This window comes from Nymphalis io, chromosome 2 (genome assembly GCF_905147045.1).
Source record: "Nymphalis io chromosome 2, ilAglIoxx1.1, whole genome shotgun sequence".
Taxonomy (NCBI): Eukaryota; Metazoa; Arthropoda; class Insecta; order Lepidoptera; family Nymphalidae; genus Nymphalis; species Nymphalis io.
The window spans coordinates 14,627,964-14,653,210 of record NC_065889.1 but is presented as its reverse complement, the minus strand read 5'-3'; the positions used below and the strand labels follow the sequence as shown (position 1 = coordinate 14,653,210).

Below are 25,247 nucleotides of genomic sequence, written 5' to 3'. Positions count from 1 at the left end.
TACATAGTAATAACATTAACAATTATTCTATGACTCGAAACAAATACACAACAATGAAAATTTATATTCCAAAGACTCTACTCTAACCTGCACATTACAGACACATTTTCGTTAAGAGTATTTGCTATTATGCTATTAATACTTAACGCTTCAATGTGCGGTGTACAACCAACCCACCAGCAAATCTCTCGCGAAAGACATTTGGCGTCAGAAAAGCACTCTGCGCCGACCCTAAATATTAGGACACGGCCCATTGATATTAATTAAAAAAGAAACTATCAAAAAACAGCGAGTTATCTATGTAACTATGCTCTATGCAAATTGACTTAGTTCGTCTACTTAAGTAATGAACCTTCTGAAATGCTAACTCGCACTATCAGCCACATTTATAAAGTAGATACGTGCGAGTTGTTGAGTATCGCGCGGTAATTAATATCACCTTGTCACCTTGTAGGAACATGTCGCTGTGTTGCATCTTCGCCTCATTACACACGACCTTGGCATTTTTTTATTTATTTATTGATAACGCTGCAATTTCAAATACGTACATATTTTATTTATAATTATATTTTTATTAAAATAAACATATAATTCTTATTTTTAGCTTTTCTCAAGATATCCTTCATTCGCATTTTGAATAAATTTAATAGTATTTAGTTCAATTTCGTATTATAATGTTTATTTAAAATGCAAATATCTAACTTTTGGGTAAATATCCATTTTATACAACTAAGAACGAAGATCGAATAGCGAAAATCTCTTTATATTCGTCTCTCAAATATATGCTACTTATATAATATAGTTTTTTAGTTGCTAGCACTTTATATTAATATTTGTGTAAAAAAGAGAAGACTCAGTTGGACCTGAGCAAAATATTGTGATATAATTTTATCAATTACTAAAACTCGACTTGAAAGGTACTGTTACGTACGTAAATTACTAATTTGATAGTTATTATTCATGACGGCTCGTACAATGCTCGAATACAAAAGCGCCACCCCTAGCGCGAGGTGACGTGATCCAGTATCTGGCGTATCGCGCTCGATAATCAATCAATGTTGCTCACACACTCCCATCTCTGATCTATTTTGCAACATATCATATTGAACAACTTAATGCAGTTGTTATTTCGTTACGCGCATGCTCTCTGCCGATCTTTGTTACCAAGAATTATTCAATCAAAGGAAAGTGTAGGTTTTTTACTTTGCGCATCGTTCGTAGACGAACAATTGTAATCAATTGTTTTAATTAGTAGCTTTTAGTCAACTTCACCTTTTACTGTTGGTACGTGTGGATTGAATCTTACAATTTTAAACTTCTATACAACCGATTGAGCTCAAATTAAGAATAATCTGTGCTGTTATTAAAAATTTAGTATCTAAAATTTATTCTTGAGAAAAAATAGAATAAATACTTTTTTTTATTAAATTATTACCCGATACCCGATACTAAGTCCACACAAAGAGTACCTACAACTTGTAGACGCACAGTGATGTTGTATTTAAAATCGATACGAAAGAAACTCGTACAGTAACCATTACATAGGCTTATGAGCGAGTGGGTAGGTGAGTCTCAAATATAAGAGCACACTCTTCGGTACAATAATAACGGTTCCTACACGGAGTTCCCACACAAAAAGTCTTGTCAATATGAGTTCTTGGATTCTCATCATCAGCACCTTACGTCTTTGTATTACGGATTGAAATAGTCGCTGCAGCGGACTGCGCTGCGCATGTGGTGTCAAGTGGCGACACTGCCGACACAGAGCCGCACAGGTGCATGCTCTTCACCCACGCACTCCAGTTTTTGCCTCAACTAACCTTTACACGCTCTCTGCAGGGTACACGTACAGACATTACGTCCATACAAAGGCCATTAGCATATGACACCGTCGTAAAACTATCAAGCGCTGCAAATTTTATGACGCTCGCATGTACTCTGGAGCCAACATTACTTCCTTAATGTGTTGTAAAATATATTTTATAGTTTCTTAATGTACTAATAAAAATGTTTATGCGTGATATCATCTTGTCTTAATTATAATGCTTTCACAAGAATTAGCTGAAGGTATCGTCTGAGTTAGACCAGCCGACGCGAGTATCGAACTGCTGATGAATAATAATAAGTAAAAAAAAAAACTGTGACATCAATTCCATCGCGCACAAAGAAATTTGGCAACTCATTTCTTTGTCGCACTTCCAAAAAATGGATTTCCTTACCAGCTCACGCGCTCCCCTCCTCTTACAGCCTGGGTTCCTTCAAACGAGGCGTGAAGAGGCATCTTGCGGGCCGGCAAGGCGAAGGCGGCTAGTGCAGAACATTCTTCCCGACTGTACTGGCTGTCGTCGCGTTTGGACTCTACTACCACTTACCATCAGGTGGAGTAGAGTCATTTGCCCTCCCGGCTAATATATAAAAAAAGAACTGCTAAAATGTGGATGATTTTATTTGTCACTAGTGGTGACCAACGACTTCGTTCACGTTGGCTACTATTTGTAGAAACGACTCGCGCGCCAGCTGTTGTTAACTGTTTATACTAATTCAGAAACCTTCTCATCAATCTCATTATATAATGTATGCATTCGAAACAATCATTTAAACTTAACTAAAACAAATAAATTCATTTTTATATATAGATTTAGGAAGAATTTAACGTCGTGTTTTCATTACAGAGAACTAAGCCAATAAAACTTAACCATTGTGTAAAGGGCAAAAATATTAATATTATATTATTGTTATCGATAAAACTGTATTTAAGAAATACAAATCCATGAATGGAAAAGTATTGTTTTTTTATGTGCACCCTTAGCTGATAGAATATTGTCTTCTGGTGTGTTTGTTCCGTGAGCCTCAGAGAAATATTGAAATGTATAAATAGTCCGATTATAACTTACAGCATCACATAAATTAACGCAAATCCTACAAAAAGCCAATATGGACGCGGCTAAATGTGACCAATAAAATAACTCTCAAAGATGGCAAATTACCGCTAATAATGACTGAGTGATAAAACGTCAGATCTTATCTCGATCTAGACATAGATCGTAATAGCGTCATTAGTATCACGGGGTGGGGAGATAGGAAAAAAGGCGCGTGCCGCCATCTGCCGTAAGATTAGATACCGCTGAAATATAGCTCCGGCGCCGGGGACCGCTCGGCCCGCTCGGCTGATACGGATAGCGGTGTCGGCGGCAGGGGCGCATGCGCACCGTTATTTTAGCGATTGCATTCATCATTCGTAACTGTTTTATGTTAACCGCTCTATAGCTAGCGCCATTCATGTTTGCATATAAGAAGTGAAATAGAATGAAGGGCAAAGAAATTTTAATTATTAGTATTGAGTTTTTTGATGATTCTTTTAGCGCCGGTGGCTGTGGATACCTTTAATTTATCTCGTACGATGACTCCAAAGTATTCGTTAGAGCCTCATCGAATAAATTATATTTTGATTTGGAAAAAGTTTCTCATCGTCACAAGCTTGTAGCTTGTATACATACTTATGTGACGTAAAATAACGCTGTTATTTAAACAAATGGATAACAATGATTGTCTAAGTTTGTCGGAAGGAACATCAAAATATAAATTAATCAAAATCGGCATATCCTCACCTCTAATTAATACGTACAAGAGTTAATGATCTGGACCTTGTTATTTTGTATTACTAAATATAAAAATATTAATAACCAGATTCGCATATGTGTAACAGTCATTAGGTAATGATTTTTCTGAAATTATGATAAAGTAAGTTAGTCGTGTACATTAATATTAAAAAATAATGTAGTATCATTATATACAATAATAATAATATACAATACAATAATAAGCTAATCAAAATAAAGCAAAACACATGAAAATGTTGTACATAATGAAAATAACTATAAAGATATTGTAGTTTCCGAGACCATATGACATAAAAACCTTCAAGAAAAGAGCCGACACATTCCTTAAAGGCCTGCAACGCACACGCAAGTCTTCCGGCGTTGCAGGTGTCCATGGGTGGTGGTAATCACTTTCCATCACCACTTGCTCCATTCTACATAAAAAAAAGAATTATCAGTCCGCGTACGTTACGCGGACTGATAATCGGTCGGAGTCGGACCAGACGAGGACGATGACAGAAGAAAAATAACATTTTCGAGGTTTTCGCAACAGACTCGTGAGGTATGAGACATTGCAGAGCTCGAAGAGAAGTACAAATTAATTTGAATTTGTACAGAGAATCTTAGTGGCATAATTTATAAAATATATCGGTGGTCAATATTGACCAGTTCACTGACTCTGAATAGGTATTATCGATACTAATCCGTTTTTTATGGAGTCTCGCCACGCTGAGCCAATAACAGCATTAAACCTGACACTCCGAGATTTTCCAATATACGAACTATCAAAGCAACTGCGATATTACTAAGAATTGGTAGAAACACATTTTAATGAAACAATTGGTTAACTATAAAAATGCCACTTGTCGCAACGATATGATTTCAATGTTGCGATATTGGGAAACTGAGTCACTGTGGCAAGACTTTTTACAAACATATGTCTACCGTTGTAGAATCTAAGTTGATCACTATTACAATCGTATAAGTCTTACAGTCGTCCAAGGTATCACAATAGAACGGTCTAAGAGCGTGTGAACGCGCGCGTGCTCTATCTTCCCGCACGCAACTATCAACATTGTGTGATATGTTGTACGCCATCGCTCCATCGTTCGTTCTAATTAACTGAGCACCTCAGGAACTCGGTGCATATCGACACGATATGATTCAAGCGTATCTGCGTTGCAATGTTTATAAAACTATCTTAAGCCGAAGATTTTCGTTCCTGGAGCGCCGTAATTGGATAGCTTTAGATTTTATATTTAATGTCAAGTTTATCTTTTACGTCAAAGTCTTTCTGAAATCAAACTAATGAAATAAAATTAGAGAAATGCGAGACACAAACAGAAATACAGTGTGTGTTTCTCTTTTTTATAGAAAAGGACGGCGGACGAGCATTTTGGCCACCTGATGGTAAGTGGTCACTCTTAGACATTGGCATTGTAAGGAATGTCAAACATCGCTTACATAGCCAATGCGCCACCAACCTTGGGAACTAAGATTTTATGTCCCTTGTGCCTGTAATTACACTCACCCTTCAAACCGGAACACAACAATATCAAGTACTGCTGTTTTGCGGTAGAATATCTGATGAGTGGGTGGTACCTACCCAGACGAGCTTGCACAAAGCCCTACCACCAGTAAGTAAGTAAGTAAGTTTCTGTCTGATCTGTTTAGATGCGAGTTACCCTAGGACACTGACTTATGCATGCGGGGCTCAGTAGACTCGCGTTATTATTTGTTCTATTGAAGGATATGTGCAAATATATTGATATTAATATTTTTTATAGATTGATAAAAATACGTTAGAAACTCCACGTCAAATATTTACAATAATAATATAATTATTAAAATTAGTTTATATACTATCAATTATTCTCGAAATATATGAGATGAAAGCACGATCAATAACATTCACGTATGTACATATAAACATATTGTACACATCAAAAGGTAAAGATTTATCAAGTTCGACTTTTTCGACCTCCAAACTGGATTAAATTATTAAGAAGCCCCGAGGGCGTCTATGGCTTTTAAGTAGAGTTATCCAGTAAGGTCTCTAGATAGCATTTAAACCTCCAGCCTAACCAAATATAAAAAAAAATAATTAATACAATAGCTAAATGACCATTATCAACGTGTCTTGTTGGCCTGTTGTCGTTCTAAATCCAATTCCAAATCCTAGCATTTGTGTAACATTTACTTGGAAGGAAATTAGATAAGCATTGTGTTGTATTGCGAAAATAACAGATCATAATATTCAGAATATAATAATAATAATAATAATGTCCTCCAGACCGACTTCGGGCACGGGGCCAATATCAAGAGAGATTAGCCAACTGCGCAGGACATATTATAATAGTGCAAAAGTGTGTGCGCAAACACTGATGCACTCTCTATTCCCTAACTCTCATAATGCGATGGAACCGCAATCGGACACGACCGGAAAGAGTTCAGGCGCAGGACCAACTGCTTTACGCGCTTACCGAGGCAAGGGAGTGTACTCACTTTCAACTTCCAAACTCCGGGCTGTTACTGAAAATTTTCGACAGAAAAACTCAATAACTTTTTTATTGGGCCGACCTGTGATTTGAACCCAGGATCTCTGGGTCTGGTTATAGCAACAAGTACACTAACAATTACAGATGTGCGGATTAATAATATTGAAACATCTCTAAACATACAACACAGTCACAGAAGAGATGGTTCATTCTCCGACACGATTATCAGTCCTCAATGTAAATAATTCTTATGTAAATAAATGTTTGTATTACTTGTTCAAAGTATTATGTCTGTTCACAGATTTCAACAAGTCACAGAATGAGCGCTTAAAGAAAGCGAAGCATTCAGCAAGAGCGAGAGTATCACAAGCAAGAGAAGATGTTCGGTGGCAGTGGCGGTGGTGGCGCTTACGGGGGCGACTGCGCTGACGGGTACGGACTGGGCTACGTGGCGGGCGGCGGCCGGCTGCAGCAGTACGCACACTTCGCGCCGCACCAGACCTGGCACCACCACGCGGCGCATCACGACACCTACGGTACAGCCCAGTTGTGAATTCAAAGTTGCCTATAATAGCCATCTTTATTTATTTATTTTATATTTATATAAAATAAATCTAAATTAATTAATATAAATAAATCTTAAATAAAAATTAATAGATTTTCGAACATTCGCAGTAAATTCGTAGCATTTTATAATTACAGTTATTTATTTACTAAACCATATAACTATATGGTTATGATATATACTAACCATAGCATGACGATGCCTGGTTTAAATTACTAAAAATAAAACGCACTAGGCGTCATGAGCGGGCTTCAAACCCCCGTCCATCTGGGGGCGGAACGCAAGTGACTTCGCGATGCCGCTTAAATCATCTGTCAAAGATGCAGAGGCCCTAAACCGAACTTGGCCAGAACCCATACACATTAGGCAATTTGACTACTACAATTTTTTCTAGTTCCGATTTATTTGTTATGGGTTTGGTAGTGTCCCCTCGGAAGCCTCCTTTCTCCCTCCGTCACAACAAATGCCTAAACATACAAGATATATAACGTATGAACGAAATAATGTAAAATAGAAAGAACTCATTTATTATAACTCATAATATTTATAATTAGATTAATCTATAATTATGAGTCAATTATCCCGCTACGAAAAAAACGACCTGGTTAGTTGTTTTTGCTTGCTAATATGTTGTTTAAAACAATGTCAATGTTTTTTAGTCTAATTGCATATACGTCGTTATAAGAATGATTTATTCGTAAGTAGATAGTTTATGTGTATACTCATAATAATAACTTAATGCAAACAAATCGTGTGATAAAACTTAGAAATTTGAATATGCTAATAAATTACAATCGCAAGTTTAAACGTTATGAATATTAATGAATAAGTGTAGTTCTATCTTATTCCGTAAACAATACATAGAAACAAATTGTATAAGAACTGATATATTATTATACATAATATTATTTGTTAACGCCGCCTTGCAACAGTTCAGTTTTGAAAGAATTATCTAAGTCATTTCATACTTGTATCCATGTGCCGAGGTACTTCAATAGAAGCTAATTATGTCATGTTATTTTTATTTTAAAGACTATTTTAGTTATGATGTTTGTGTCTCCATTATTTTATATCATCATCATACCGAGCGCAATTTATTTGAGAATTTAAGCTGACAGTTCAGTGTAGAATTGATTTAATAATAAATTTGAGCAATTACAAGAAAAATTTTCAAAATAGTGGAAACTATTTTTTTCAATGCATAAGTAACTCCATCTCAAATGAAATACATAGTCTAACTAAAAACAATTAAATGTACACAACACAACGCACTGTAACAAAGAAGCGGACGACTCCTCTATATTATTGAATAAAGGTGTTTCTAAAACTGACTGTTTATAGGAAACTATACTTTATAGATATAGAATTACGTTTTTTAAGTTTCTCACATAATTTATTTTTGTTTAAAAACTTTGTTTTTAATAAACAGCACGCGTGAAAACTAAACTACTTCGGTACAACACGCCGATTGCTGATTGACACGAGGTTGTTATAAGTATTTTTATTAACTTAATAATAAAAAAATGACAGCACGTTATAATTGTAGCTTATATTAAAACTATAATTGAAAAATGACGATTCAAAAGTGCTTGTGAGAGCCTACTTCAATAAAGTATGTTTTGATTTTGATCCAGGTGGTACTATACTACATAGGATTCCTCTTAAGGATAAAATGGACTCACGTGTAACTTTTAGCAAAATTTCATGCGATATCCTCAAAATATTACGTGCTTACCTTCATCCTAGAACGAGTGGAATTGTACACAAATACATAAAAACAAACAGAGTGCTTAATCAATATCAATATTTATCATTAACTTACTATATTATATTATTCGTATCAGAAACTGCGACAACCGTTTAAGACCAATAAGACCACGTGTTGTATTCACTGGACCATTTTGGCTCGTAAATAAGAATTATCCATATGTAATCAGACGTGTATTTAAAAATATTTGTTACAATTAGATAAGCGGCTTTGTTGTTTACGAATCCTTTGGTTAATCGTACAAAAGTGGAACAACTTCTCGGACATGTGTGTACGTATGATGTTGTTATCTGCTTGCGCATGCGCAACCGCAAGCAGAGCCGTGAATCAATGGCACCATCGACGGTCATTCCCAGAACGATATGATTTTCCCTTCCACAGGATAAAGTTTTGTTTTTGTCAAATCAGTTCGATGACAACATTTAAGTTTAAGGGATTAAAGTGACACGCGACTAGCGATTGTAAGATTTGACAACGTACGGCGAAAAAACCTCGGCAGTTCTCGATCCTTTAGGGCTTAGGATTGATCCGTATTCTAAATGACAAATAATCCAGATCTACAATGTACTTGTTTTTAAGCGTTAATTTAAACTGATTGTTGAAAAAAGGTAATACCACTTTGTATTTACACAATAAAAACGTATTAAAATCAATCAACGCCGTTGTCGTCCTATTTATTACTATATTTTTATGAGATCTATCTTTTGTAATGTAAGCTTACATAATCAAAAACAAATCTGAAACTTAGACCCTTCACAATAACCCAGAGTGCGAGCACGTCACTCGCACGGCAGCGACTAGCGTAACAATAGGGCGAGTGAATCAGGCAGATAAGCGTGTAAGAGGCGCGCGCGCCGCCCGTCAGTCCGCTCGCTGACCTCTGACCGCGGAGTCGTACAGACGATCACACACCTCCTCTAGCCATGGATAACCCCCTCTCACATACGTGGCTGCAGAACATTGCGATACTTGCAGGTTTGATTCATTCTTACTATTATTGGCAACAAATTATATCGTTCGATAGTTCCTTGTATTTATCTCGCCATTTTACCGTGTGGTGGTGTTGGTGTTGCTTATTCAATTTGTGGATTATTATGTTGATTGATATAACGATATGAATATTTCTTGTATACTTAACCGCGAGTTGCTGTTCACTTCAACGTTTGAAATATTCTAAAAGTATTTAAGTGGCGCGGCAGTGAAAATAATAAGAAATAACTACGAAGTTTCAAAGTTATTTTCTTGATTTTTAAAATTTAATTAATTTTAACGACATAAATTTATTCTGATCAATTAATATCAGAAAAATACATAATCTATGAATATTTACCACATGCAGAACTTATCAAAACGTAAACAAGGATCGTTATTACCAATGAGATGTAGGTAGGTCACCTAAAATAGACAAATCAGTAGCAGTAGTTTGACATGTCGCTATAATTTATGTTTTACTCAACAGCAGGCGGAAGCGGTGTGGGAGCCGTCGGCGGCGTCGGCTCGGTGGCCGGCGGGCTGTACGGGCAGAACATGGTGATGGGCTCCTGGTGCGCGCCCTACGACGCGCTGCAAAGACCACCCGCATACGGTAAGTCTACCACGACCAGAACAAACACCAATACTATTATATATTACTACTAAGTAACAATCCGGCTATGACCCTCTGCTAGACAAAAGCCTCTTCTCTATTCAAGGATAAGGCTTGGAGTTTATTCCGCCACACTGCTCTAGTGCGGGTTTGTGGATCTACAAGTGGCAGAATTTCATCCGACACATACAGATTTCCTTGAACGCGATGAATTATAAACACAAAGGATGCAACTTCGTGAAGCTTATGTGAGTTAACCTCGCAATCTGCATTAGTTTACCGTTGAAGTTACTAGCACATAGCATCAGGGAATTATGAATAGATACACAAGCCTCTCGTGGTCGTGTTACATATAAAAGCTTACTGACAGGTCGACACGACAAACAATCCTTCTTTGGAGAGAGTAAATAACGGCAAACTACTTCCTTAATCAAACTTTACAATTTGTAGACCTAAAATTAAGTTGCAGCGTTTTATTAAATCGTATAGCAAACATTATTTATTGTTAAATTGAATCAATGAATCAGCCATTATCTTACGCGGTTTGTATTGACGTCAGATTTGCGAGGATTCTATATTCGTATAGCGATTATAAAAACAAATAGGTACCTGATATTATTCATGTCGTTTGATTTAATCATGACATTGCATTGAAATATGTTGCTATATTCAAACACACTCTGAGTACTCGGTACTGAGTACACTTTCCTTAACGATTACACTAGTAACCCATGAGTAGATGTATATCACTAACTTATCAATGCTTAATCAAATAATTATTCATTTTGAACTCAAATTACATACATATCGATAATAATCTGTCTCCGTCTAACGTGGGCGATTCGACGATATCGCTTTTATAAAATTATACCTACTCGTATGGATTTTTATCTCTTATGTACCCTTTTATTATTGCAACCGATAAGTTTTTAAATTTAAATAAATCATCGCACTAATTGTGTTTCCCGCTGTTATCTATTTAAAGATATAATAAATATTACGAATTAAATCTAACAATATATTTTCCTATTGTTAATATTATCTGTACAATACAACATTACGATTGATCGACGTAAATCCCCGACCGCAACACAACAGCTTTATTAGTTAGCTGCGTTATCCCGCGTGTTATTCTCTTCGAATATAGCATCCTTTTGTCTCAACTAAACACTAATCGTAACTTCAAACGGCGCTCTCTAAGTGGCTACCATTCGTTGCTTACGAGTACTCTAAGAACCGCGAGCAAAAATACTTTGTTTTACATAATGTAGAAGCGATAAAGAATAGCTACCACTATTTTGTAGATAATTACAAAACGTTGCCAAGCGAGGATACCGACGATAACGAATGTTAATTTCATTATCGCTTTAACCATGTGTCGAATATCGCTAAAATATAACGCGAAGGCGTCCAAATTATACCCGTTGTGCGGTGTGCCTACAATTAATGAGATAGATATTTAAACAGTAATACACTAACTAATGGATTTAGGTTGGCGAACAGATGTGACTGTATCGAACGGATATCGATAGCAACAGGGCACACGTTGCACTGCAAGGTACTTTCGCTTGTTATTGTTGGCCTTCTCAGAAGTGATAACGGATAATCAACATTGTAGATACGTCCCCGACCAGCCACGACACTACACCGCACAAGTGACGGGGCATACAAGAACGCTGATCGAGCAACATCGAAATAAACAAAGTTTAAATTATTTAGTCGAAATAGTTTACGATGTATGTGTAATATAATAGGTAGGTTATAAGGTATGGTATGTGTGTGACGTTTGGTGGGCGCACAGATGGCGTACTGGAGGCGTACGAGGAGGGCCGTGAGTGCGTGAACTGTGGTGCCAACAACACGCCGCTGTGGCGTCGGGACTCCACGGGCCACTACCTTTGCAACGCTTGCGGCCTGTACCACAAGATCAACGGCGTCAACCGCCCGCTCGTGAAGCCGAGCAAGCGGCTGGTGAGTGTCCTAGAAACCGTCAGTAACCTTCTCTGTTGCGAACAGGTGCCGACGCAGAGCTGCTCACCCGCTTCTATAAAGACGGCTCCGTGCAGAGATGGATGAGTGTGGAGGGCATGGCCAGGGGCATGAAGAAGGTGAGTCGGTGGCGTGTAGACTAGTGCATGTGCCCCGCCCTGCTACGTAACCCTGCCTTCACCCAGCACGCGTTTCTTTCTCTATAATACCCCATCTCGCCGCGTTCGCTTTCCGATTAGGGAACTACACGCTACCGCTCCCCACTTCTATCGGCGAAGAGCGCCTAACTCGAGCACTCTGAATTTGAATCTAATGCCGATCGCCTCTATTTACTCTTGGCTATGTTCCCGATACGAAATTAGAATAAGTTCTTCGTTTACCGAGATAGCTTATCGTCGAGTAATCGACTAACCAAGTTCAGAGGAGCCGCTCACATCCAGTGTTACGCAGGCGGACGCGGACGAGAGCGCGTAGCGCGTAATGAGGATTTGTTAATCGCCGAGCACATCGGGAAGGGGCCGAGTTGCGAGATAACACAGCCGATAATGCTCGAACACGGCTCGGTGTCGAGGCAATTTGAATCCAATGCGCGCTATATAATCGGGACTGAAAGGAACGATGAGCTATCTCGGAGACACGTCGCGCTCAGCATGCGGGCATGCATTATGTATACGCCGTGCAAGCAGGTAGCATCGTCCAATCAACGACGGCGCGGCCACGCCCGCGCTGTGCTGCAACTATTATTATTGGACAATGATACCACTTGTACTGCGGTAGAGCATCTTTCGATATACGTATATATCTATGGGCCGCAGCGCGTTTTATAATAAGTAGTTAACGTGGTGACGGGAAGCAGCTTTACCATTTTTATTCTTTTTTTTTAATATTTTCTTAATGCATTTTGCCTGAATTTACTACGTTACGTTAACTTAACACAATACACGTAAATAGTAGATACGTAGAAATAGTATTAGAATTACTTAGTTGCTTGAAATTAATATTATTTAGTTAATAAAACTACTTTTTTTATATTATATACCTACTTAGTTGTAATCAAACTAAAATAAGAACATATAAATGTTTATAACGTAGGTAGATATACCTTCCTATGTAACTAAATATCTATTTTACCGACGCATGTTAATCTTGCTATAAAAATAACGAACGGGCAAATATTGATTTACTAATTAAGTTTTAAGATTCTATAAATAATGATAAATTATATTGTAGCCACGTTTGACTGCATCTTCACAGCAAATATTGAAATTTTATCATTTTATTAATCATTTAAATTTAATATTTGTAAAGAATTGTAGTGATAGTATGTAATGTCAGTCGGCAGCGAGACGTCACGGGCAATGCTGCACGAACTGCGGCTCGCGGAACACGACGCTTTGGCGACGGAACAACGACGGAGAGCCGGTCTGCAACGCCTGCGGACTTTATTACAAGCTGCACGGCATTAATAGGTAACACCTACACTACTTGGTTGGGTCCTTAAAACTACTTAGGTAAATATACGTCCTCGGTATAGATAGACGTAGATACCTATTGCTAACTATCTCGCATACTTATTACTACTTACTCATTGTATCGGTGGTAGGAAGAGCTTCCTGTAGGTCCGTCTAGGTGGTACCAACCAATTATCCTACAGCGTAAACATTAATAAGTAAATCATTCATAGTCGTAGACAAAATATAAGGTAGTATTATAGGTAGATACCGTTTTTAATCCATCTTAAGAGATCACTTCTTGAAAAATAACACCACACCCTCCCCCCCGTAACGTCTTACATTACTTAATTATTTTTTTATATACCTACTGTCTATGAATGTTTATTAAGTAGATAGCTCAATACCTGCATACCTATTTAGTCTAGTGGTCTATTTGCTCGTCTACCTTCTTAAATAAATACAACCAAGACAGCAAGTCCCTATGTATTAATGGGTAAGTATATAATTTGTCTAATAAATAAATTGTATTTGTGTAATATAGGTAACATAACTAATTATACCGCTTAAAACTTGAAAATTTTCTGAAACTCGCCATCGAATTCCTTCACAACTTACCTGCTTAATATATTTTTATATATCAGACTTAATTTCCTTTATCATTTTTCATAGAGTTTCACTTTATCATTGACGGAACTATAAGAGGTTTAATAAACGTGTTTACCTACATCATAGAGTTAGTGTTCATGTTTGATAGGTGGGACTTGTAGTTTCCTAACACCTAGGAGGGTACTGTTGTTTAATAATATTAACATTATATTATCATTGTAACCTTCAGACCCCTGGCGATGCGAAAAGATGGAATACAAACGCGAAAACGGAAGCCGAAGAAGTCATCGAACGGTGTGAAACCTCCACAGGAAACTCCTAAGAAAGATGGTCAGAATTCGCCGGGTATCGACGGTGAGAATATTTGAATACATTTTTGTTGCTTGGTATCAATAACTACGAATAATATGCGGGCGCCTAAAGGTATATCGCATAAGTTGCCTACTACTTTGTCAGCACTAAAACACAAAAACTAATTTCAATCAACATATTAGTGTAATGGAGTCTATACATTTAAATACTTCCCAATTTTGGAGTAATAAGATGACTCGTCACTCCATACCTTGAGACATACCTCGCTCTTTAACATTAATCACAATTTTACAAAACCGTTACAGAGAGTAAGCCCAGCATAGCAGAAGTGCCGCTGCCACTTACAGCAACGATGTCGGGCCACGCCTCCGCCGGGAAGTGCGCGCGCGAGGCTGTCGGGCCCGCCCCATCTCCACACGCGCACGCGCACGCACACGCGCTTGCACATGCCCACGGACATGCACAGAACTCGCAGTACCCGTTAGGAATCCCCTCCGCACCCGCCTTTCTGTCCAACCCCTCGGTCTTCAACATCAAGAGCGAACCCAACGCCGCAACGAGCTATGAAGGCTATGGTTCCCACACTAGCTCGAATGGACCTTATCATTCGCAACAGCATTATTTGCATGCACTACAGGTAATAAAACTTTATAGTTGCTAGCGATAAGTGAAATTAAAAGATATAGGTACTGCGAACAGTTACATTTGAAAACTTTTTTTTATAGTATGGATTAAGCAATGGCGAAGAAGAGGAAGGCAGTGGATTCTTACATCAACGTAATGTGACCGCGCACGCAAAACTAATGGCCTCAACGTAGCATAGCCACACCCGCAAAATCCCATCTTATGAAGCACGAAGATGAATAGTATTACCGAATGCTGCGTCTAGCCAGCTGCGGCGATTAGTGTTATCGAACGGCAGAGCGAAAACTTTGGATCCCTGTTCAATAACAAATTAAAGAATACAAAACAATGAGCAGGACATCGCATTGTTACATTTTCCACGAAGTTACTTTTAAGTTTCAAAAATATGAAACTGTTTACTTTGCGAATTTATGGAACAGCCGATGGAAAAACGTTTATTTGTATTAGATATTTAGCGACGTCAGCACGATTAGACTTGATGGTAACGACTAGTCATTGTTTGTCTAGTTTTACTGCAATGTCAAATTTATTTTATTTGTATAAACAAATTACACGTTAGGAACAGTTCGATGATAAGAGATACGTAGATATTATTGTACTTAGTGTGTAAATATGTTTACGTTAAGGTTTTCGACTGAATAGTAGTCATTGCCGTGTACTATATCGTGACTGCGTAGTGTAAAGAATGATTTCAAAGTTTGTTACTGATGGTATTTGTACAGACTGGTATTAAGATACACTGTGTAAACCTTGCCATTTCAACATATAAAATAGAATATATGTTAAATTATAATTTAAACGCTAAATTACTAGAACTAAAAAGTTCCTTTGCCTCATTATCTTTATGACAGTGCAAACTAGTCTCACTTGACTATTAAAATAATAACATCTTAGTGTTAAGAATAGTTTTATGTACAATAAGATTTAGCCAACAGTAAATATGTATACAAGCCTAACGAGTTACAACCAATTTAACTACTGTTCATAAAGTATTAATCCATGTAATTGTAAATGCTTTCCACACTTCACGGTTCACTACAAATTATCATTCATACACTCTGTAGCAAACTTATGAATTAGATGTAAGAATAAATCGCATTTATTGATAGATGTAAATAAATAATTTAGTAAATAAAAACATTGTAGTGCATTTTGCAAAACTTTATTTTAACAATTTACAAAATTTCAAACAAGATCTCCCATTAGTTGTGAATATTTTGAGTAAATATGTAAAATTATATCTATATCAATATATTGATGCACTGACAATCTGGTTTCATTTCATTTCTCCTAATTGTGCAGATACTGCCAATTGTTCACCTGTGAGGCGATAGTAACACCACTTCTCCGAGTTGGTCAAGTTAACAGCACCCTTACCTTCGTAGAAGGTCCTTGCATCATTCCATTCTAATACATGAAAGTCTAATCTAGAAGAACCTGAAGCGATGGCCTCCTGAAATACAATTTATAACACACATTTAATATTCATTGCCAAATTTGGATATAGCACTGTCATATAGTCATTCGTGATCACACTCTTCCTAAGATATCAAGATAGCTTTAAGTTTACATTATACCATCATGAATTTAAAACATTATTCTATCTCATACTGTACAGTCCAAACTCTATTTGTGTACACCACATAAGAACACTCAAATAATATTTGAAATAAACTCACTTTGGCAACAGCATTAAATAATTTATGACCAATTCCGCGACGGCGCTCACTTGTTCGGACATATAAATCCTCCAACATCATAGATCGGCCCTCCCATGTTGAATATGTCGGGAAATAAAGTGCATAGCCCACTATTACAACACTTTCTCCTTTAGATAGTTCTGCTACAAGACATCGAAATGCAGGTGGCTGTGATTCAAACCCGTCACGTTGTAAATCTGGACATTTAAAAAGGTTTAATTTTGTTACTAATAACTACTGTGCATAAAACACTACGAAAACAGATCAAGATATTTCGATACGTACAAACCTTTCACGCATATCTTTGGCCCGTCTGACATTTTTTCAAAATCTGCAAGCTCCTGAAAATACATTTGAGTATCTGATTTAGCGACAGCTATCAATTAAATAAAAAAATTTTAATAACCATATCTCACTTCCTCACTTGAATCATTTCAGCTACAGCAATCATATCATCTTTTTCAGCACGACGAATTTTTAATTCAGTTTGTGCATATTTCGTACTCATCTTGTTTATAATAAACGTTGCTGAAGTATATATAATTATTAATAATATGATTTAAAATCACAGCTTTAGAATTTTATATATTTCATAAATTGTTATCTTGATGGTGAAGACACCTTAACACAGACTATACAATAATAAATAATTATTCTATAGTCTAAACTTTTTGATAACGAAATTAATAATTAAAGAGTTAACGACATTGTACCTACTGTTTTAATATAAAATATAAACTAAACTGTTAACTGACGTCTGACATATTAAGCTAGTAATATGACAAATGACAATAATGAGTATGACATATTTATCAATTTTAAGGTGCCACCACAGATGGCATATATTTAAGTATGGATTTTGGCTTATCTGTTTGAAATAGACTTCAACATATTTTGACTCATATATGTTTTTTCATGAAGGTTTATACTATCCGCTTATACAATATGACTGTAGCAGTTGCAGCACATTAACTTTTGTACGTAAAGACTATTGGTATCAATTATTTTAGCGCAACTCAGGCAATAAACAACTCCTGCCAGGTATTAACTAGTGTCAGTTAGTAATATACAAATAAAGATAAACACATCATTGGCCGCCAAATTATATGAAAACCAAGTTTGCTGCGAGCCACATTTAAGTCTTCTTACAACGTCACGAGAGGCATAGAAACCAAAAGGTACCTCGCTTCTATTTAGTTCCAGCTAATCTAGTATTATTAAATTGTGTCGAATAAATTGTACTAAGTTTTGTTCGAAACCCATCACTCTGCCTTAGATAATCGAGAGCGCTCAGTTAACAATGTCACGATTTGACAGAAAAACACCTTTGCCCAACACAGCCCGTGATCTTTAATCCGACAGTTAATCAGTATTATAATAAGCCATCAATATTTTCACCCTGCAAATGTTAAGCATCACATCGTAAAACAAAACAGAAATAAACAAAACAACCAATTAAGCGTGACTTACTTGCTTAACTGAATATCTACTATAGTAGGACTAAGACTGACGCGAAACCTAATTTAATACTTTATTACTTAAACGCTTCAAATAGACTGCCTTGCGCTTTATTACAGCAAATCCAATATTAAATTACTGTGGTCTGTGAAACGAACACCTTATAGCCCTGGACACTGTTGTGTATATTAACTATATGTGGCATATATAAAATGCATCACTTTGTACCTGTTATTCAAACTAAATTTGCTTTAATTTACTTAAACTTGTTCTTGTTGCCTCACGAACAATGCATCGGTCGCCATGAGTCGCGCCCTGTCGAAAGGCGCTACAAGCTAGTAGCGACCGGGGGCCAGCCTCGCTACTCACGCGCATTTTCCATTAGTCATACTGATCAAAGGGAGTTTTATAGAATTATTTTATAAAAAAACACACTATTTAATGAAATATTTTAATATCAGTTACGTATGTTACATGTCCGAGGGATATTGTCGCCTTATAATATAAAGAAACGAACGAATATAGCGTAGGTACTATTGACATTCGACAACATTAATTGAGTGATGGCCATATATGCGCAACGTCGCAACTGCCTGATCTCTACTGAACAGACATAATATTACTAAACAAAGAAAAATAACGATAAGATTATGACAATAGTACCTGCGATTAACAGAAACGGACAATTTGAATATGACAAGAGTTAAATAATACATAATGAAATAGTGTATAGTATTGCCCAAAAAGACGCCCAAGATCAATAGAAAATAGGTTGACAGCGTGCTCATAAGCTAAAGCGTTCATTATAGCGAAGCATCTTTTACTAAGTTGTGGGCAACATGAAACATTTATTCGTGAAAGTCAAATTAAAATCTGTCATTACATTTACATATTTTTATATAAATGAACAAATTATTTTACCAATATTTAACGATGTAAAATGTAATTTTAAGACAATAATGTATTTTATATTGCAACGTCAAACACTTCCTGTAGGGTTATTCTGTATGGGCAAACTCGAAACTCATTGCAAAAATCGGTCTCGAAATGACAGAAAGTTGTATGCGACATTGAATATAACAACATCAAAATGAATATCGCCATAAGCCGGTTGTCAACATATTACGGGTCAGTAATGAAGCGAGTTCTTACGGAATGCCCTGCTGTTTCGTATTCCACTGGAACACAGTTTCCTATTTCATACTCATCATCCGATACCCCTCTTCGCTATTAGATCTCGAGCTCTGTCCAGCTTCCACGATTGGTCTGAACCAAAAATGTTTTTTAAATGTTTTCATAGTGTATATTTTTTTAACTTTTACGAAGTATAATACACAACAGAATAACATATCAAGTACAATAGTTCTGGTTTTATGCATTAGCTATGTACTTAGTGATAGATATAATTTCAATATTTAATTCGAATTTTGTAAAATATTAACAATGTTTGTATTTTTATATTTAACTTAAGAAACTCTATCATATAATATACTGTACACGATACCAGTAGAAAAATATTATTCGAATTATATCTGATAATAAAGTTATGAATAAAACAACATAGCCTATCTTACATTTTGACATCTTAGCGTTACTATTTATATACATTTACATAGTGACTTTAATAACATAATACGAGTGAGTTTCATGCAATACAAAATAATAAACATAATTCACCTTAATGTCTAGTCGCATATTATTATTACTCATAAATGATTTTTCTGTTTTCAATTACATATTGCACAGAAAATATTATTCATGCATAAAATATGAAATAAACAAATATTTAGTTATAACAAAAAGTTGAACATAGTTCTCTTATATATTTTTTGTAACAAAACCATTTTAAAATCAAATTAAACATTATGAAGATGTAGTAATAACAATGATTAAGAAAACAGTTCATTTGAGAAACAACCGAGCCTCATCGAATGTGTTGTATGTAATGAAATAGGTAGTAATAGAACTCAAGGAATAGTTTTGTAAAGAAATATAAATTTTAAACTTAATAATATGGGTTTAGATTTCATTATATGATACAATATGAAATTATGTTTTTGTTACTTTGTTAATGATTTATATTAAATAGTAATTTCATTTTTAAATGTCACGATGTTATACTTGTACTATTTGCATTGAATATAATAAAGGAGATATAATGTACAACAATTACTCAACTCTTTGATCTCTAACCGTGCAGCGTGCATTATTACTGTGTGTGCACTATAAATTTTTTCTAATCAAAAATTATCGGAAAAAGGTTTATTGTAAAAACAAAAAAAAACCCTTTTTTAATTATTCCATACTACCTCATTAATGATTAACCAATATTATTTGCTCATAAGTTGAGGTATTTTGCAATAAATCTTCACACAAGTACCATACGCTGTATAAAGTATCTGCTTTATTGCATTAAGCTGTAGGAACACATATGTGACAAACAGAAAAACATTTATCATATACGCTATATAACATTAACCAAATTAACTGTTTTTATTCTAATTCACAGTTTTTAAGATTTAGTTTATTTACCGTACAGTCAATTATTTTTGTGTTAGGTCCATCCGATTTAATGATTTAATACTGACAACAAATAGAACCTCGGCTAGTTCCAGTTGACATGGATGGTTCTTTCAAAAATGCATAAATATCAAATAATGTTTACAATACAGAAGATTAGTATTCTAAATCTATTTTTAAAAATATTTCCGCAATTCATCTAATAGTCAGGGATCTGGTGAGCATTTTCGTGTATGATTTACTGCATTTAGAAAATATCAAACAGAGTGTCACATATGTCCTGGTTAATTTTCATGTTTTATTTTACTTGTTATCTGTATTGCAATGAGTATTCCGCACAAATTTGCCAAGAATAACTCACTAGGCACCCGGGGCACCCTTTTTCTCATGGGTTTCAATTTGGCTTTTTACATTCAGGTCCTAAATTCGCAGCCGGCAATCGAACAAATCGATATAACAAGTATCCAGGAGGCAGTCTGGAAGGCCACGGCCCAGGCGGCGCTAGTGCGAGTAGTCGGCGCGCAGGCCGAACTCGGCGACGTAGACGCCGGCCCACGAGGCGGCGGCGTCGGGCGCGGGCGGCGGGCTGCGCTCGGGCTTGGCGTCGGGCGCGCGGCGCTGCGCCTGCGCCTTGAGCAGCTTGCTCATGGTGTTGCGCGGCGTGGGCGGCGGCCGCTCCAGCGCGCGCCCGTGCGCGGCGCCGGCGTGGCGCTCCAGCTGCACGCGGCGCTCGAAGCGCTCGGGGCAGAAGGCGCAGCGGAACAGGCGGCGGCGCGGCTGCAGCGCCAGCGCCGCGCCCTCGCCCGCGTGCGCGCGCGCGTGCGCCGCCAGGTTGTAGCGCTCGGAGAAGCGCTTGCCGCACACGCCGCACTCGTGGCGCTTCTCGCCCGAGTGCACGCGCTTGTGGCGCTTGAGGTGCGAGCGCGTCATGAGCGCCAGCCCGCACACGTCGCACGAGTGCGGCTTCACGCCGGAGTGCGACAACTTGTGCATCTTGAACGACGACGTGTGGATGAACGACTTGCCGCACAGGTCGCACTGGAACGTGGGCGACGCCCGATCAGTTCTGATTCTTTCATTCACTCCGGAAGCATTACGCATACTTATTTAGATTCGAAGTACAGGCTCCCATCGATTCGAAAAATAAAATACCCTGACCTATAAGATACCGACGAAGCTCAGCTAAATGTAAAGTAATTCCAAAACTGTACCTGATAATTGAGTTTTCCCGTGTGGATATTGTTGTGCCGCTGCAGGGCACCCTTCGATGGAAACAGCTTGTTGCACTCTTCACATTTCCAATCGCTGATGCCTAAAATATGTCAAATAGAATATATTATTTCATTTAGAGACTTTGCTACATTTGTCAATACAAAGAATTATTATGAATATCGCCGAATATGGCTCGTGTAACACCAGTATAGATACTAGTTACCTTTATGCATGGCGACGTGTATATCGCAGGCTCGCTTGTGCTTGTAGTGCGCTCCGCAAACCTCACAGATGTAGGGCGGCTTGGAGTCGTCGTGCTTCTGCTTGTGTTGCTCCAGTCGCACTGAAACACACATCAACAGAAACTAGTGTTTGTGAAGTGATCGAAATTCGATTCTTATCATATGACTATTGACGTGGAAAGCATTTATATTTAGAATTTACTTGTGTCGAACATTTTCATTGCGACAATGTTTTTTTTATTGATATCCTTAGTCATCAAAAACTATTAGCTACCAAACATAAAAATAAACTAAAGTTGGTCTACAAAACCAAAGAAAAAATAGTACTCAATTCTTTTGTCTTTGCACATTCATATATAGTGGATATTTAATGTACAAGAGATATGATAAATATTATACATTTTGTTTTATGTTTTAAACCAACTTTAAAAGAAGTTACGTCTCATGTGCAAACAAAGCAATATTACAAATACCATTAACTTATAATGGGAGATCATAAGACTTAAAATTGATCCCTCCCAGTTGATCGATTTATTAATGTCAATCCCATTTTCAGCGCCTCTAGAAGACATTATCATATTTAAAGAAACTTGTAGAGATTTCCTTTTAAGATAATGTTTAAGTTTACAAAAATGCCACACAATCAAATGGTTAAATAGTTATTGAAATGAACAATATTTAATCATCTAAGTCATGTAACACTTACCAAGTGATGTATACTTTGCATTGCACTGATCACATTGATGAATAATCTTCGGATCTTTCTTTTTCTTAACAGTGGAACTACTACCATTTTTTCGTTTGCCCCGACCAAGCAATTTGCTTCTTTTACTATGTTTGCCATTGCTCAGCTCGTCAGGTACATAGTTTGAACTTTCATCATCATCATCAAAACCTTCAGCTTCAACTTTAAATATTTCATCAAAATTATTGAAACTTGGACTTGGAGATCTGAAAAAACAAAAGGTTTCTTAAACCACTTCATTACATAATATTAATCGTATAATATGGATATTAGTAAATCTGTGTCAAAAATCCAAACATCACAAGCAATGTGTAACTGAAATCTATAATATCTTTATTCCATATTTTTACATTTTTAAGTTATAACTTTAAGCTATGTAAACATCAGCATTTTTAACTTTAGAAAGAACAACTTAATCAATTTTTGGAAACAAAATATAAATATATAATCACCTGTCTGGTGACTCCTCTTTCTTAACCTTTTCAATATGTATGGAACCTGGTAGAGTATGTGAAAGCAGCATGTGTGCGGTCAAAGCCTCAGGACCACCCGTCACCCCACTCACCTCACATTCTGTGCACTCCCAACTGTTACACATAGCATATTAATTATTTTACAAAAAATACGACTATGGTGTTGATTCTTGATTGAAAATAATTTCTAAGATACTAAAAACCATATCAAAGTATAGTTAAGTTATATATATATGAGTAGGTTCAATGAATGAAACATATATGAATTAATATTCTATCAAATAATAATTTTAATCAGTGTAAGTTTAATTATGAACCATGGTTGTACCATACCTCTCATTACAAACTTTACTGCGCACTTTGCGTTTGCTATCTGTAAGCGTTTTCTTTTTTCTTTTGTCAAGTTTTCTATGTCGTTTCTTTTTTGTGAGGGATAAAGGTTCGTCTTCCGAATCGTCATCGAATTTTTTATCAATTTCCGAGCTCTCATTTTTCACAGGCTCGAGTGTTACAGAAACTTGTGTGTTTGGTGTTTCAAACAATGGGTTCTTACTGAGTATGGATTGAAACTCCTCTTTTAACTTTAAATACTCAATTTCTGCACGTTCTAATATATTAACTAGATTGAGACACGTTTTACAAATGAACTTGGAACCGTTTGTTGCTTTCCCGATATCGCTTAGGGTAAATTTACATAAATAATCGTAGAGGGTAGTTCCCGAAGCGGTATTCGTGGTACTTAAATCGCAATTCTCTGTCGTCCGGTTCAGACACACCAAACATTCGACAATTTCCTGCTTCACAGTTATTTCTTGTTCCTCTTTTACACCCAAAACTCCATTATCCTTCGATAAGCTCTTGTTCTCATCTATGTTGCTGTTCACTGAGCAGGCTTCAGTCATTTTGAAGCCGGTTTTTAATTACGTTCAGTGGAATCATTACATAAATATAGTTTGTAAAATATTATCATAACTAATCAATCGGATTGTTAATAATTACTAGAACAAGAGGAAGAAAAACAAAAAATAGCGACTTGTTAAACTTTATGTGACATGACAATTACATGACGTTTTATATAAACAGGCTATATCAATTCACAGACAACGAACCGTTTATAGACATATGTCCTACTTTCATGTTGTCATTTTAGTGTTAATAATTTGTTTTTTTTTTTTAAATCGAAACATTTTTTAACAATCATGATTGTGATTAAATTTATGTAATGATGTTCTCCAGACTGATTTCAATCAAGGCGGCTATATACTCTCAAGGTAGATTAACCAACTGCAGAATATATATTATAGTGCTTAAATGTGGTCGCAAGTTCAACAAGTTTCTCTACTGCTACTCTCTATTCCTTCATTCTCATAATTCGATGGAGTAACAAATCCAACACGACCGGAAAGTGTTCAGGTTTTTTTTTTAAATACGAGTCGGTAGGCCCATTTGCATTTGCAGCAAATGGACATTAAACGAAAACTAATTCAAAACAGAAAATCGTATGCAAAAACAGTGAGGTTGGCAGCACTGCTCCTTGCAGACAGTAAGGTCTTGACGGTAAAATTTAATAAAACTTTTATTGCCAGACTTCGTCAAATTTATATATAGGATTAACAGTATATTATAATGTATGAAAATCACGCCACGTTTTTTTAACGACGACGATAAATAAAATAACGACGGTAAATAAGAATTAGCAATATCTTATTATAGATTCAAATTATATTAGTGTGTATTGACTTTGCAAAGTTGGATACTTGGTATTAAGAGTCAATTTGTTTTGTAATGATTCTATTAAAATAATTACAATTTTTGCGGACATTAATAAATATTGTTTTAATGAGGCTAAACTGTTACTTGAGTAACCGGAAGAAAG

At 36.4% G+C, this 25,247-nt stretch overlaps 3 protein-coding genes across 6 annotated transcripts in view; 1 reads left to right on the top strand and 2 right to left on the bottom strand.

Moving 5' to 3' along the window:
* The window catches only part of LOC126776737 (GATA-binding factor A-like), a 53,621-nt gene extending 37,658 nt beyond the window's left edge, over nucleotides 1-15,963 (top strand). The window contains exons 2-8 of one of the 4 annotated variants that reach the window (XM_050499462.1): nucleotides 6,399-6,633; nucleotides 9,890-10,015; nucleotides 12,032-12,123; nucleotides 13,340-13,473; nucleotides 14,294-14,418; nucleotides 14,682-15,013; nucleotides 15,102-15,963. In XM_050499462.1, coding sequence (XP_050355419.1) covers nucleotides 6,477-6,633; nucleotides 9,890-10,015; nucleotides 12,032-12,123; nucleotides 13,340-13,473; nucleotides 14,294-14,418; nucleotides 14,682-15,013; nucleotides 15,102-15,194 — 1,059 coding nt within the window. In that variant the 5' untranslated portion in view covers nucleotides 6,399-6,476 and the 3' untranslated portion in view covers nucleotides 15,195-15,963. Of the gene's footprint in view, nucleotides 1-6,398; nucleotides 6,634-9,282; nucleotides 9,406-9,889; nucleotides 10,016-11,816; nucleotides 11,987-12,031; nucleotides 12,124-13,339; nucleotides 13,474-14,293; nucleotides 14,419-14,681; nucleotides 15,014-15,101 lie in introns of those variants that run through there. The other 3 variants (XM_050499452.1, XM_050499480.1, XM_050499470.1) reach the window with 3 other exon arrangements.
* Nucleotides 15,964-16,167: 204 nt separating this feature from the next.
* On the bottom strand, nucleotides 16,168-17,370 carry LOC126776876 (thialysine N-epsilon-acetyltransferase). The gene is made up of 4 exons (XM_050499734.1): nucleotides 17,146-17,370; nucleotides 17,011-17,062; nucleotides 16,701-16,918; nucleotides 16,168-16,474 (listed from the first exon to the last, which is right to left on the bottom strand). Exons 1-4 carry the CDS (start codon nucleotides 17,227-17,229, stop codon nucleotides 16,298-16,300), a joined length of 531 nt encoding a protein of 176 aa, XP_050355691.1. The 5' UTR covers nucleotides 17,230-17,370; the 3' UTR covers nucleotides 16,168-16,297.
* A 1,246-nt stretch (nucleotides 17,371-18,616) lies between these two features.
* On the bottom strand, nucleotides 18,617-24,417 carry LOC126776560 (zinc finger and SCAN domain-containing protein 12-like). The gene is made up of 6 exons (XM_050499180.1): nucleotides 23,705-24,417; nucleotides 23,351-23,485; nucleotides 22,860-23,104; nucleotides 22,135-22,254; nucleotides 21,911-22,011; nucleotides 18,617-21,737 (listed from the first exon to the last, which is right to left on the bottom strand). Exons 1-6 carry the CDS (start codon nucleotides 24,271-24,273, stop codon nucleotides 21,201-21,203), a joined length of 1,707 nt encoding a protein of 568 aa, XP_050355137.1. The 5' UTR covers nucleotides 24,274-24,417; the 3' UTR covers nucleotides 18,617-21,200.
* Nucleotides 24,418-25,247: the final 830 nt, after the last annotated feature.